This window comes from Lutzomyia longipalpis, chromosome 2 (genome assembly GCF_024334085.1).
Source record: "Lutzomyia longipalpis isolate SR_M1_2022 chromosome 2, ASM2433408v1".
NCBI lineage: Eukaryota > Metazoa > Arthropoda > Insecta > Diptera > Psychodidae > Lutzomyia > Lutzomyia longipalpis.
Window position 1 is genome coordinate 21,502,060 of NC_074708.1, and position 13,884 is coordinate 21,515,943.

The 13,884-nt window shown below is 35.5% G+C and overlaps 1 protein-coding gene across 2 annotated transcripts in view; it reads right to left on the minus strand.

Annotated features, from left to right (window-relative positions):
* The window catches only part of LOC129789527 (teneurin-a), a 383,778-nt gene that overhangs the window by 231,262 nt on the left and 138,632 nt on the right, over window positions 1-13,884 (minus strand). For both annotated transcript variants that reach the window (XM_055826353.1, XM_055826354.1), the window contains 3 exons: window positions 6,378-6,557; window positions 6,081-6,284; window positions 1,682-1,858 (listed from right to left, as the gene is read on the minus strand). In XM_055826353.1, coding sequence (XP_055682328.1) covers window positions 1,682-1,858; window positions 6,081-6,284; window positions 6,378-6,557 — 561 coding nt within the window. The remainder of the gene's footprint in view (window positions 1-1,681; window positions 1,859-6,080; window positions 6,285-6,377; window positions 6,558-13,884) is intronic.

Genomic DNA, 13,884 nt, shown 5'->3' on the forward strand with positions numbered 1-13,884 from the left:
AGTTATAAGAGTTGGTGTCCCACAACGTGTAGAAGTTTGTTTATGCGTTGTAATGCGATTTGTGAGCAGAATTAGCAGACAAATTTGATTTTTTTGTAAAATTCGACAATTTGATGGATAAAAATGGTCATATCTCTGGTTCTATAAGACCTACAGAAATTTCTTGACTAGTTTTGGAAAGGCATTAAAACAGGCTATAAACTAACATAAATTTCAATAATTTTCAAGGTCACCTCCAGAACACAAAATGGCGGATTTTTGTTTTGCGAAAACAGTTTTTGGCATTTTTTGTTCCGAAGGAATAGTTCTAGAGGTTTTTGATGTTCTAGAAAGTTATAGAGTTTTGCAAAATCTTTAATTTGATACTAAGATGAGCAAAATCGGCCAAGCAGTGCAGGAGATATGGCTCTTAGAACTTTTCAAATTCAAGAATTTTTCAAACTGCGATATCTTCTAAACGGCGACATAGATTTTCTTCATTTTCGGACTGGTGAAAGATATTGAGTCAGGCCACAACATATCAAAATTTAAAGGAAAACGATAACAGATGTTGGGAGATATTGCCCCTTAAAGTTAGGCAATTTTTGTTTTTGATTTTAGCGCCTCTTGCGGATGTTTTTGGAACTTGGAATGTTCTAGACAGTTGTAGGGCTTCTCAATACCTTTCATTTGATACCAAGATGGTCAAAATCGGTTAAGCCGTTCTCAAGTTATATCAAAAAAACACTTTTTGCTTTAGGCCGCCATATTTGCTAAACGGCTTGACCGATTGTCAAGTATGAATTATCGATGAAAACGTCTCACTGAGCTCTACAACATACTAAAATTTCAGACTTCTAGCTATAAGGGAAGTCATTGATGGTAGTTCAAAATGGCGGACGGCGGCCATCTTGGATTTTGAAAATGCGAAAAAATGAAAATTTACACCCACATTTCTATAGAAAACTTCAAACCGGAAGTCTCTATCTATTACCGTTCTCGAGTTATAAAGCAAAGTTTGGCGCAGAGGCCGGCAGGCCGGCCGGCGGGCCGGCCGGCCGGATCAAAAATTTTCCACCACCATTTTTGGAATGTGGGATGTCTAAAACGTGCTCATACCAAATTTGAGCCCGATCTGAGGTGGTCGGAAAATCCGACGATTACAATACTTGGTGTTGGCCACGAAGTGGAACACCAACTAATAGGGATGAACATGAGCTTTCTGAAAATTCTAACTTGTTTAAAAGTTTATAAACTCCTGTCTGAAATTAAAAATCCGCTATTCAAAAGCTCTTAACTTCATAAGAATATAAAATATTTAAAATTATTTTAATTACCTAAATAAGTTTTAAAAATATAACTTTATTTTGAATTAAATTTTCACTCAAAGTATTTTTTTATGGAAAGTAGATAAAAAAAATTCTTTCAGTTGTGAAAGAAACTCTCAGAAAGAAAAAAAACTCATTAAATTAGTCATGATTATCATTCTAAATGTTGACAATGGGATTATACGTGAAGTGATTTGTATGCAGACCACGATTCATTGAACAACACCATTTTCTATTACTCCTCGCACTCTTATACATAAATCTACATACATCTACTGTTTATATAAGATGTCTCATTGGGCTTTTGGGGTATACTTTCGGTGAAATATATTATTAAAGCATATAAAGAGAGAGAAAATTGGAGGGAGACTCACCTTGCTGCTTCTCCTGAGGTATAAATTCTTCGTGTTTCAGGTTGCAATTATTTTCCTGTATGTGTATTTGATAATCTGAACGTTTACGCATTGAAGACATTGATTGAAGGAGTGAATGTCCTCTTGGGGGCACTTCTGGAGGTGCCGGTTCGGGTGGGGGCTCGTCATTGCGCGTATCTGTAGGTGAATGAAGAAGAATAAAATCACCCCTTGTTTACAATTCCAACCAAATCTCCCACTCCTACCGTACATGAAACTTTATTTTTTCATGCTTGAACGTATTTTAAAAATTTAAAATTAAAAGCACGATGTGTCTGGAATATTTTAAAACCATATTCAGTCGCCATTTTTTTCTTGCTCAATGGAGCAAGCACTATGTAGATTTCACGCCATCTTTCGTGCATAATTTATTTTGGCATCGATGGGGATTTTCTTTATAGGAGCAATATTTTAAAATAAATAAAACATAAAAGAAAATATTTAAATAAATGAAATTGTTTTTTTGAAACATTTAAAAGAAGAGTTTTTTTTTTGTTTGAGTGGGATATATTTAGAAACTTACACATACTGAAGGACAAATCAATCTATTCTAAAACCGGACGTATTTAATTTTTCAAATAATATCAGTTTAAAATGCCTCTATGGCGAATTAGGTAAAGTAATGAAGGCACAGTGCGAGATAGAATACAATTAGCGAAATAATCCAATGCTCCGGTGGTTTCCACTACGCGAAATTGAATGAATGGTACCCAATCCCCAATGAGATTTGTCCCAGAAAATATTGTTGGTAATTTGATGCACTCCGCGAAATTCGATCGGAAATTGTCTCCCGGTGGAGCAGAAGAGACAGAGGGAGAAATAATTATTGATGAATAGGATTGGGAATTGGTTTACGGGATGGATTTAAAATTGGTTGTTGACGCTGAAGGTAAATTGAGATTTTTTCTCTGGGTGGTTTCCGCAACCACTCACTTCATTATTTCAGCACTGAGACCCGGGTGCGCTATACCCCCAAGCATACTGGGAAATTCGATGTTTGAATGGCTATACTGCCACCATGCGACACTACCCATGTGCATAGCTATTTGATGATTTATTATTTACAAAATCGACTCTCTGCCGTTTCGGCTTGGAGCGACTTGTACATTTTAAATGAATGTGGGTGCATGTTTGAATTTTCTGTTTCATCCAATATTTATTCCTAAATGTATCCGATTCTGTCAATCACATCCTCCAGGAAGACCTTTGCCGCCCTTCTCTTACCCTATACTAATCGCACATTCGGGCACGAATATGGAAGCATGGAAATATCATGTCGCATAGAGGAAAATGCCTCCAGCCAATCCTGGCACAACGCGATGTTTTATTTTATTGAATGGGTTTCATGTGGAGCAATGACATCTACAGCATATCCATAAGATACATATAATAGAAAGCCACGAATAAAAATGATGTGTAGAGTAGATCAAAAGAGCACCAGTAAAAGCATCTAAAAGAAGTGTTGACCGATGGGAATAATATTTTCGAGTTTTTATACATTTGTTGTACCTATTAATCTGTGACAATGTAGGGAACTCAGGGGTAAATTGCTACCTTTTCGTTAAAATTTAGTTCCTGTGAATTTTTGGTTATTTACTAAACTTTTTTTTGTTTAATTATGTCTATTTACTTGGGCATTTTTAATGTATTTAGTCCTCAATCTCATTATGCCATTATCTCATCATTGTTTCATCTCAACGTAAAAATATTATACATATTTAATTCGTTTTTCAACATCTTTGTTCGTTACGTAATCTACATATGTAAATCAATTGAATAAACATTTAAATATCACATAAAATATAGTTATAAAATACAAAAAGTAGATATTAGATAAGTATCCACAGAAATACATAAAAAATTAAATAAAACATATATATTTTTTTAATAATCTAAAACGACACACTATGTGGTTCATATGGTTCAAAAATGTTCAGAAAAGGCTTCAAAGATATTCCTTTGAAGCTAAATGTAATCAACCTTTGGTTTTTGCTCCATGTTAAAGGGTGCTACATATACAAAAGGGCAAGCAAACCATAAATATACATCACGCAAACCCCTCAAAATAGCCACGAAAATTTATTTAAAAAAAAGTTATAGTGAGGTTGGTTATATTTAGAATCAAAAAGAATATTTACTCGACCGCAGTGGTTTTCCAAAATAGTTTCGGGGGTTGGTTATTTTGGTGGTGACGCTCAAGATGCTTTTCCACTAGCGTGACCGCAAGTATGGGGTATAGTTGTATGTGTTTTCCACCACACCCCAGCTGACATTCAATTTGACTCCACTTCATTAAAGTTTGGTATAGCCCACACAAAAGGTTGGAAAATGGAATAAATCTCCTTTCTTAGTTGAAGAGGGATTTTTTGTGTGTGCAATGATTCCCTAATAAATATGCAATAACATAAATTTAAATTCGTGCTGAAATTTCTCATCATCACATCGACAATGACGCAGTGGTAGAATGGATAGAACCCTTTTCGCTTTATGTATACATAGGAGCTAGGGACATCGCAATAGATTACGCGAGAAGGGTTGCAAATTAATTAAATTTAAAATATTATTTATGGAGATTTCTCAACGCAGAGACGCTCTATTATATATTAAAAAAAATAGGCGGTCGAGGTAAAGGAAAAAAAATAATTAATTCAAATATGAGAGCTGTTTACAAAGCTTGGGGTGGGTGTTTTTTTGCTAATGAAGGAGCTTCTCAAATTCTATACTTCCCACCCTACAACATTGTTTACATACACACACACATCCTCTTATGCGGCCAATGTAAGTTCTCTTCTCCTCAATTTACCCTCAACTGAGAGTGTTTGGGAATATAATCGTATTCCACTAATTGCACCCCACCGAAGCAATTTCACCTTCCCTCGAAGAACAAATAGATTGAATTTCCATCCAAGCTTGGGCGAGGCTCAATAAATAGTCCCACAATTATTTTCTCCACTAATTTACACTCCTCTGCGTGCACGAAACTGCACTATATCGAAATTTGATCTTTTTCGGTAGCTCCATCATTTATCAATATAGCATAGGAAGCATAATTAAACTTTCTTACCACGAAATTCAGTTATGAAATATATCTTCATCCCCTTTGTACTTTTATAAACTCTTTCTCAAATATAGAAAATTTTACGGAAATATTTTTATTATAAGTCTTAATCTTAAAGCTGACAAGTTTGTCTGTCTGTGGCACATGAACTTCTCCGAAACGGCTAGGCCGATCTTGATGAAATTTAGTATGGGGGTAGAGGGGGTCCGCCCCAACCCCCCAAAATAGCGCCCCCACAGAAATATTATTTTTTTCCCATTTCGAGGGCTGCATTGTCAAACCGGCTAAGTCGGTATGAGCTCCGAACCGACTTAGCCGGTTTTACAATGCAGCCCTCGATTTTCTACCTGCTAGGGTAAGATAACGGGATTTTTTTATTTTAAAAATTTTTCGGGGTACCGTACTATTCATCGCCCCCTACTAATATACACCCCCTTTTTTTTTAGTATAAAATGGAGTTTGCTCATACGTGATTGGGGGCACGGGTTGACTAGTATGTAAGAAAGCTGAAAAGTCTATATGTTTGTGGTACATGAACTCCTCCTAAACGGCTGGACCGATCGTGATAACAGTCAGTTTTGGTGTAGAGGAGGTCAATAAGAGTTGCAAGCGCTATATGAGATTCCGCACCCACTCCCTTCATAGCGCCCTCACAAAAAATGATTTTTTTCCCATATTTTTTTTTTTACCTGCTGAACGGTCAGATAACGGTTATCTATAGGATAGTCAGGATAACATGGACCGCTTTTATAGATTTAGCCTATAAAGTCGATCCTTCTTATCTTGACCACCCTATATATTTTCTATTAACGTCCAGCAGAATCATCAGGGGCGATACATACGCAACAGCATCGATCATAATACAGTAGAGGTCCACATCTAAGAATAATGGGATGTACGTACATCCCAGACTTCTCAAATATGAGGAGAGACAAGATGACAAGGTGTGTTAGTTATTTTTCAACTATATGACCATTTTTTTTCAGAAGAAAAGTGATTCTGTTTATCTAAACCACAGTAGAATATTTGACTAGAAATCAATCATGGAGAATTGAATTGGATCTAATTTTTGACAAAAAAAAACTAAAGGGTTAGCATTAATGGGTTAACAAATTATAAAGACGAAAACCCCTAAGTATTCAATGTCAAGTTAATTCAATGGCAGAGTGAAGGGGTTTTTAATTGATTTTCCCCTTCTTTCTTGTGGGGGTTTCCATGACACATCCATTAAATTCAATTTTGCGTGCTGATGGGCGAAAAGTGTAGCATATATAATCACATAGAATGTGAAAATGAATTTACCCAGATCGGGAATGTGCTGCTTAGAATTGGTCGATTTCATTACAACACTTTCCGGAATATCTCTCTCCTGCTGCGCTGACCGATCGTTGTGGTTGCTCATTGAAGATGTGGCACTACTGGACGAAGTCATCCCCCGGCTACCCCTTATGGTGCTATTTGGCAACAAAATTGCCTTAGAAGAGCCCGAGGAGAAGAGAAGTTCCCCTAAAAATGGTTGCGGTGTGGCATATATATATTACAAAAGCACCCAAAATACAATTACCCCATACATATGAAATTATCTCTTAGAGGACTTACCATTGGTTCGGAGGCGTTCATGGGGGGTGGCATAATGTTTTCGGCGCGAATTTGTCGCTTCGTGGGGAAAGGGCGACGACTGACGCAGTTGCAGGGGAGATTGACGATTGGCAGTGCTGGGAGAATTAATTACATCGTCTGTATCACAGTCATAAGGTCGTCCCGATTCAGGCAAAAGTTCTGCAAAGACATGAACTTTTATTATTATTTTTTCCAAGCAACAACTTTTACGACTTCTTCTGGCAACCATCTATAATATGTACCATGTTCTATTTCCCGTGGACTATTCTTTGACTTTACTGGCATATTTTCATGCGTTCGTTGCACCACGTTAAGCATTGAATTTGTGATATTAATTTTTTTGTGATTCTTGATTAAAATTTAATTCTTAATAGTCCTTTTACCAAATATATTCTTCCTCTATGGATTAGTGTTCTTGACAGTTTTTTATTTTAAATTTAAAATGGTTTATCATGCTTCTTAAGAATTTAATACCTCAACCATTAGGACATTATTAATTTATTTGTACCTGCATGAACCAAAATATGTTTTTAAATGGTTAAATCAAAAGCTCTGCTCTATAAACCACACTTATCTATTGCATTAAAATATATAAAAATTTTCAGGATCATAAAAATTTCGAAATAACACGAAATGCTAAATTTGTCTTTTCCTCTTTTGTAATTCTAATAATACAAAAAATTAATTTCCATCCCTATATATTTCCGCTGACTCAGTGACTCCTGTAGCAAGAAATGGTGGTATTGTTATATTTTTCTCTTTGGTATATAGCACGGTAAACGTGCGACGATTACCAAATTAACACATTTAGAATTCATTTGGAATTGGGGACCTTTTTGCTTTTCCGAACATTTATTAAAATAGAATGGAGAAAAGAAAATGTGTCCAATTTCTGTCTCCCACACGTTTTTAATTCTGAACATTTAAGTCACTGTCACGACGCGGCATAAAATATGCGTTAATTTTATATTAAGAATTCCCCGTGCCAAATGAAAATGTAGACGGATCGAAAACAGGAGTTTTACCCTTGTGAGCTGTTTTTCCGGTGTTAGGGTGCGACCGTACCGGGAGTTTTGCTGTGTAATTGGAAAAGTTGTGCCAAAAAGACATGGGAAAGTAGTGAAAGCTATGAAAGATAACTGAATGTCGGAAAGTGTGGGGCAACAGCTCAAGATAATCCAATAGTGTGGTCAAGTTTATATGGGGATGTGAATGAAGGGGAAACTGGGGAAACTGATATTTATTAAACGCACAATGTGCACGTAATTAAATAAACAAAGCATAAATTTGTGAAATAACCAACACTTAATTTGATAAAACAATGAAACACTCAAATCTATGTATATAGTTTATTTCACTATAAACGTTTCAATTAAATTTAATATTCGGACAGTGATGAGATTTAATTGTATTGCTGGGGCTGGACCAATTCTGTTGATGGGCTCCCACAGAACAAATATCCCATCCAAATGGTGCTTCAGAAAGATTCAATTACAGATTATTTGATGAAAACTGTAGGCTTCACTGACTCCATCATGAATTCATTTCGAATCAACTTTCAAATATACCCACAAAGCACAACATCAATGTACATAGGATTTTTTTCACAACACTATTGTCCCGTTGAGGCTTCAGCACTATATTTTCGTATCAACCTACGAAGTCATATAAAATGAAAGAGAATTTATTTGTATCGACTTTTCTCACTTTTGTGCATTTTTCATGTACTTTAGGGTTGTTTTTGGTTTCGCGTAAACCCATGTTTACATGCCCATTTTTAAAAAAATTCGTAATAAAAAAAATTAAAAGAAAAAAAATAATTCGTAGAAAATATACAAAGAAAATTTGATTAAAAGGTAATACCAAAGGTCATTCACATCGTACTTTCCAAAACAAAAAAATTAACGTAATCCACCTACGGTAAATGACGTAAATGAGCGTCTTAATTTTTATTCAACATAAGCATGAGCGCACACAGTCTAAACAAACTCCCACAGTATATATTTTCCTATAAATTTCTCATCGTACATTATATTTAAAGTTTACTGCCTACCGCTTTGATTTTGGGAATAAATTACACAGCAAACTCAATGGGTTATTGCTCCTGAGGATGCCATTGAGTTCACATTTTGAACACAACCCGCACCCCGTGCACAGCATCCCATCCATCTTGCCTTGTAGCATTCGCGCTTGAAGGAAAATTCTTGAAATACAATTAAGGATAAGAGATATTTTCCGAGGGTCTCTCGGGTATACAAAGTCAAGATTGAATATGAAAGTTTAATCAGGTAATTTCATAGGGGTTAGTGATGTCGGCACGATGAATCCGCCGTTCGTACATCGTGGAGAGATTCTGTATGGGTTGCTGAAATACTTCGGAATCCCCCTTGCTATGTGGTGCGCTCTGGGAGCTCATTCTACGTGCTCCACCCCCTCATACTCCCTTTTACCATGTGAATGCTCAACCCACAATATGGACTGCCGGACAGAGCTTCAATAGCCGTAATGGCAATGTACACAAGACGCGGCTCCATACGAGAGGGCTCATCTTTCTGACATTCCGTGGTACACACAGACTACACCCCCGCTAGCATCACGGTCGGCGTGCAATTGATGGCATGCATTTTGGTTATATAGTGAAATCAAAAGACTGTGGTAGCCATGAGGGAAGGAAGTCATGTGTATTCTAAGTGAGTTGAGTGCATTATAATTGAACACAAATATTCAAGAGTGGGTGCACTTATGAACAAATAGGAACTATATACATACCACTCAGTGTTCAAACAAATTTAATTTCAATCCCTTATTACGAAACGACTCATACCAATTAATTCAGGTATTTGCAATATACAAATTACTCTTGCAAACATGATATAAATGAAGAGTTTTCTTTGAATCATTTTGAAGAATATTTAACAATTCTGTAACGTTTTCTTTTCAAATTCAAATCTTATTTATCTTATCTCAAGGAAAAATTCGTTTGAAATTAATTACCTATTTCAAATTCTAATTTTATGCGTTTTTATTCATAAATTTATTTAATTCGATACGTTTCCGAATTGTATGTTGAGAGTTTTTTTTAAAACAATTTTAAAGTTGCATGAAAACATATTCTAGAGCACCACTATTAAGTGCATAATATTGTAAAGTATGTAGGTATCAGCTATAAATTAGTGAAAAATACTACCCTTACAAGAGATAGCATGGTGCATTGTTAAAATTGATAGCATGCAGTTTCCGCTTGCATCCAGAAAAGCTTCCACAGGGTTTTCATGTAAATTTACGGATTTTTTTCCCGAACCATTCTCATGCACGCATGATTAATTTTGAGGACAACATAAACAAAAGCTTCGTAAATCCCAACAATCACCATATTCCAAAGTTAATCGTCCCTTACATAAACTGCAAATATTGTTGAAGATTAAGCGATTATCACATATTAAACGGGGTCTTTCGTATGATTACTATTTCGTCCATAAATTTAAACTAATAAGAAAGGATGGACGAAGAAACTGGGTACCTATGTATATGGTAGATATTATATAAATGCAGGAATTATACCAAGATTGCTATACATAATTAATGTGTAGTCGTATGTGTGTTAATATTGTGGAGTTTGGGTATAGTTTATGAGAATATGATTGGTTAATCGAAAATGAAGATTTTGGTGTGGGTGGGATTTGATGAAAACTTCGTTAACGAGGAACAAACATTTTCCAAGAAAAGGCTTCCTTGTTAACTTGAACGTACATTCAAAGGAATTTCTGGGATGCACACAAAATCATGCCGCAGAGGTATATACAAAACACAAAATATGCCATATGTCATTTATGTGGAAAATAATCTCTTCAACCTCGACGCTATTCGAAAAATGTTCTATGTAATTGCGCAAAATTTCAAACTTCTGTCAAAATAGCTTTGTCTCTTGTTCAGAACTAACTGCGAAGAATTCTGAAACAAGCCCATTGGAATCATACCGAAGGTTGGGGGAGGCTTGAGCTCAAAAGCTGGAAAAAATAGGTATGTGTTTCGTACATATAAAATGCGGGTTGGAAGATGGAATAGGAATTTCAATGGGCTTATGCAGATTATGTTTCTAAATGCTTAACAATTTTTCAGAAAACTTTCCCTCTGGCACTCCAACAACAATTCCATCGACCATAGTCGTCCATCAGGGAGAAAAGTCGGCATCCACAACAACTCAATTCGGTGTACATGTACACATTGCCAAGAAAGTCAGAGCAAGAATCTCCCCCTCATTGAATTTCTATTTTGTGATTTGTTCTCGGTGTAGAGGGCCACGTTTGGGTTTAGCACCGAATGGGGGATGTGGGTGAGTATTCCAACAATTTTTCCTCCCGCCGCCCGGCAGAAAAAAAAGTAAACTACCACTCTGTGCCCCAGAGCACCAGGACGGTAAAAGTTTCTTCCTCCTTACCATTCATTTTACATTTTATTTCCCATTTTTCGCCTGGTTTACCAGAAAGTTATGAATATTCCCTGTATCATTTGTCAATTGTCAGTGAAAATACGGAAATGATAAATTATTCTGGAGACCGAAATGCGTATAGAGGAAATCTCTCATATAATGTACAGCATAATTTTTTGTTATAATAAAATACATAGCTACAATTTTTTCCCTCTCATTAATTCCCCTTATTATCTTTTGTGCAAATTTGATGTAAAAAAATGCACAATGCATCTGCAATAAATGTATATAATTTGACCACTAAAACCTTTTGTTTGGCGTGAAAAAAAGTAATTCATACTCATTTCGGATATTTAATTTATATTTGAATTCAATGACAATTCAATGTGGCTTTTAATGATGTAAAAAATATGTTATGTACGTTGAAAAAAAAGCACCCACTTGTGCCTATTTTAATGATAGAACTTTAGAATATTCATTACATTTTTCCAGAACTCCGAGAAGGATGAATAAGTAATGAATTTTCGCATATTATTTAGATTTTCATCTTGAACTCGACATGGAAATTTTATGGTTCAGGTCAAAGACAGTATGCTAATGTCAAGGGTAATGGCCCGGCAGTCTGACATGATGCTAATGAGTTTAGAGAGATTATTTTGGTTCAATTTTTCATCACAGTGAATAAAAGTTCAATTCCCCTGTTTAACCTTTATATCAGAAAGTTACTCATTCTACTTCTTTTATGATATTGAGGATTACTGGAAACAAATTAAGGGGTAGTCCAGTATTTACGCAAAACTGCAGAATTTTTTGAGCAACTTTTGCATGAATTTTTATAAGAAAAAAATTAAACATTTATTTCAATTCTCAATTGGTATTTTCTATTTTTGTAAATAATTTCTAATCGACAATATTATTCAAAAATAACATTTTAGGCTATTTGTTTCTTTATTTATTTATTAAAATTTTTGTCAAATATTAAAAAAAAATTAATAAATAAAAACAAATGTAATGTTCTAAAATATTCATAAAATATTACAGATATTCGCATTTTAATAATTTTCCATTTTCCAAACAAATCAATTAATTGGGTACCTAATCTCTTTCTTTCGTGTTAGTAACAAAATATTTCGGAATTAAAATTTTAGATTTACATGACAAATCACAAGATCGAAACATGATTTTTCATCACAAAATTGTGAAGGAGTGTATGATATTGATTGGGAAAGTTGACTGTATAGAACTGACAAATCAGTTGAAATGATCTCGAGAATCATTTAAACTTTCTGCAAGACTTTCCAACAGTACTAATTACGGTCTGATATAGGATATTCTCCAGCCGTGACTGTGCAAGAGAAAGTCTCCTGGAGGTGGGTGGGTTATTCACAGATAAAGTAAAGGGAATGGGTGGGTGACTATATGTGTGTTGTGCCGTGGAAAGTGACTGGGATTCGTATTTTGATTAATTAATAATAGCATCCGTATATAATTTGAAGTAAGGTCGACTTGAGCGGGGAATCAAGGCATCCCAACCGAATAGATGGATGATGGTACATAAAATTTATGTCTGAAACGGGAGAAGTTTGCAATTGAATGTGAAGAGTTTTCGCAATACGGAGATGAGTCTACAATTAATGATGGGTAAGGTGCCAATTAAAAATGAGCAAACAAATTTGAATTTGAGGGTGTTTGTTAGCATCACATCACATCCCATACAAGCATGAGGTTGAAGTTCGATTTTTCGGGGATGATGTTTATGAGCAAATTAATTTGTGCATCCATCGACGAGGAGGGTTTTGGCTTGAAATTTAATTAAAAATCATTTAGTGTTTTATCTATTTTATATGAGATGGTGTGTCGATGGGAGAGGCAAAAGTGTGGCCAAGACTACCACTGGTGGTTGGGTATGTTATAAAAGCAAACAGTACCACAAAGAACCATAAAATGAAGTAACACTATATACACCCTGACTGCAATATCCACAAGGCTTAAAATCACATAACAATAAATTTCAATTTAGAAACTCGCCTCGCGGATCTATATAGGCGCACACACACACACAGGGCTCTTGTACTAACCCACCAGGCTACCAACCACCAACCAACCGCCCCAGCGACCAGTAACAGGAAAGTTTAATTGCTCTTCTACACAATCCCATATCACACTTGGCCACCCATACCCCCCAACGATTACAATTAAGTGTTCGTCTGCATGCCATCACGCCCCCTCACCCTTCAATATAAGACATTAAAGAGAGTTGCAACAGTAAAGTAAATGACTCTACTATATACATACATATTTACTTTATTGCGTATTACGTGCATAGGTGGCGCGATGAATGTAACTATAACATATATACCAACGAGGTAAATTGTCGCTTCGCTCCAATTTACCTCGCCCTCGTAGATTTGGGCCACTTATTAATCCCGGAAAAAAATTTGCAAAGAAAAGAAATCATTTTCATACAACATTTCGGGCGCCAAATTCAAAAATTCGCAAAAAATGCATGAGATTTATATGGGGGCTACCTGAAGGGGGGCTTTGGGGGGAAAATGGATACGGCCACTCGAAACCGCCTGATATAAGGAGCGTCTGTACCAAATTTCATCGCGATCGGTCAAACGGTGTAGATTTGTATAGCTGTACAAACACGAAGATTACCAACAAACAGACCTTTCTTTATTATATAAATAGAAGATAGAGATGCCAGCTCAATGGATGCCCATCAAAAGAGCACCCACTATTTCTTCCATGCCAACATTAAACTATCAATTTAGTTGTAGGTGAAAATTGAAACGTCTCTAGATTAGAGATTTTTAAGTTTCCAAATGAACCCCAGTACATATTTTCAAATCCTCATGCGTATGTAATTAGTTTACATTTAGATGTTTGTTTTGAAGTTTGACAATTATTTTTTCTTGCAATATTAAATGAAATATTCTGACAAAAATTTTGCATAAATCTTGAAACATTTCTCTCGGGATCTAAATGTAAACAAGTTTTAGAGAGAAGAATTTTCAATAGAATTTCATGAATGTGAAGCTTTCAAACATCCCC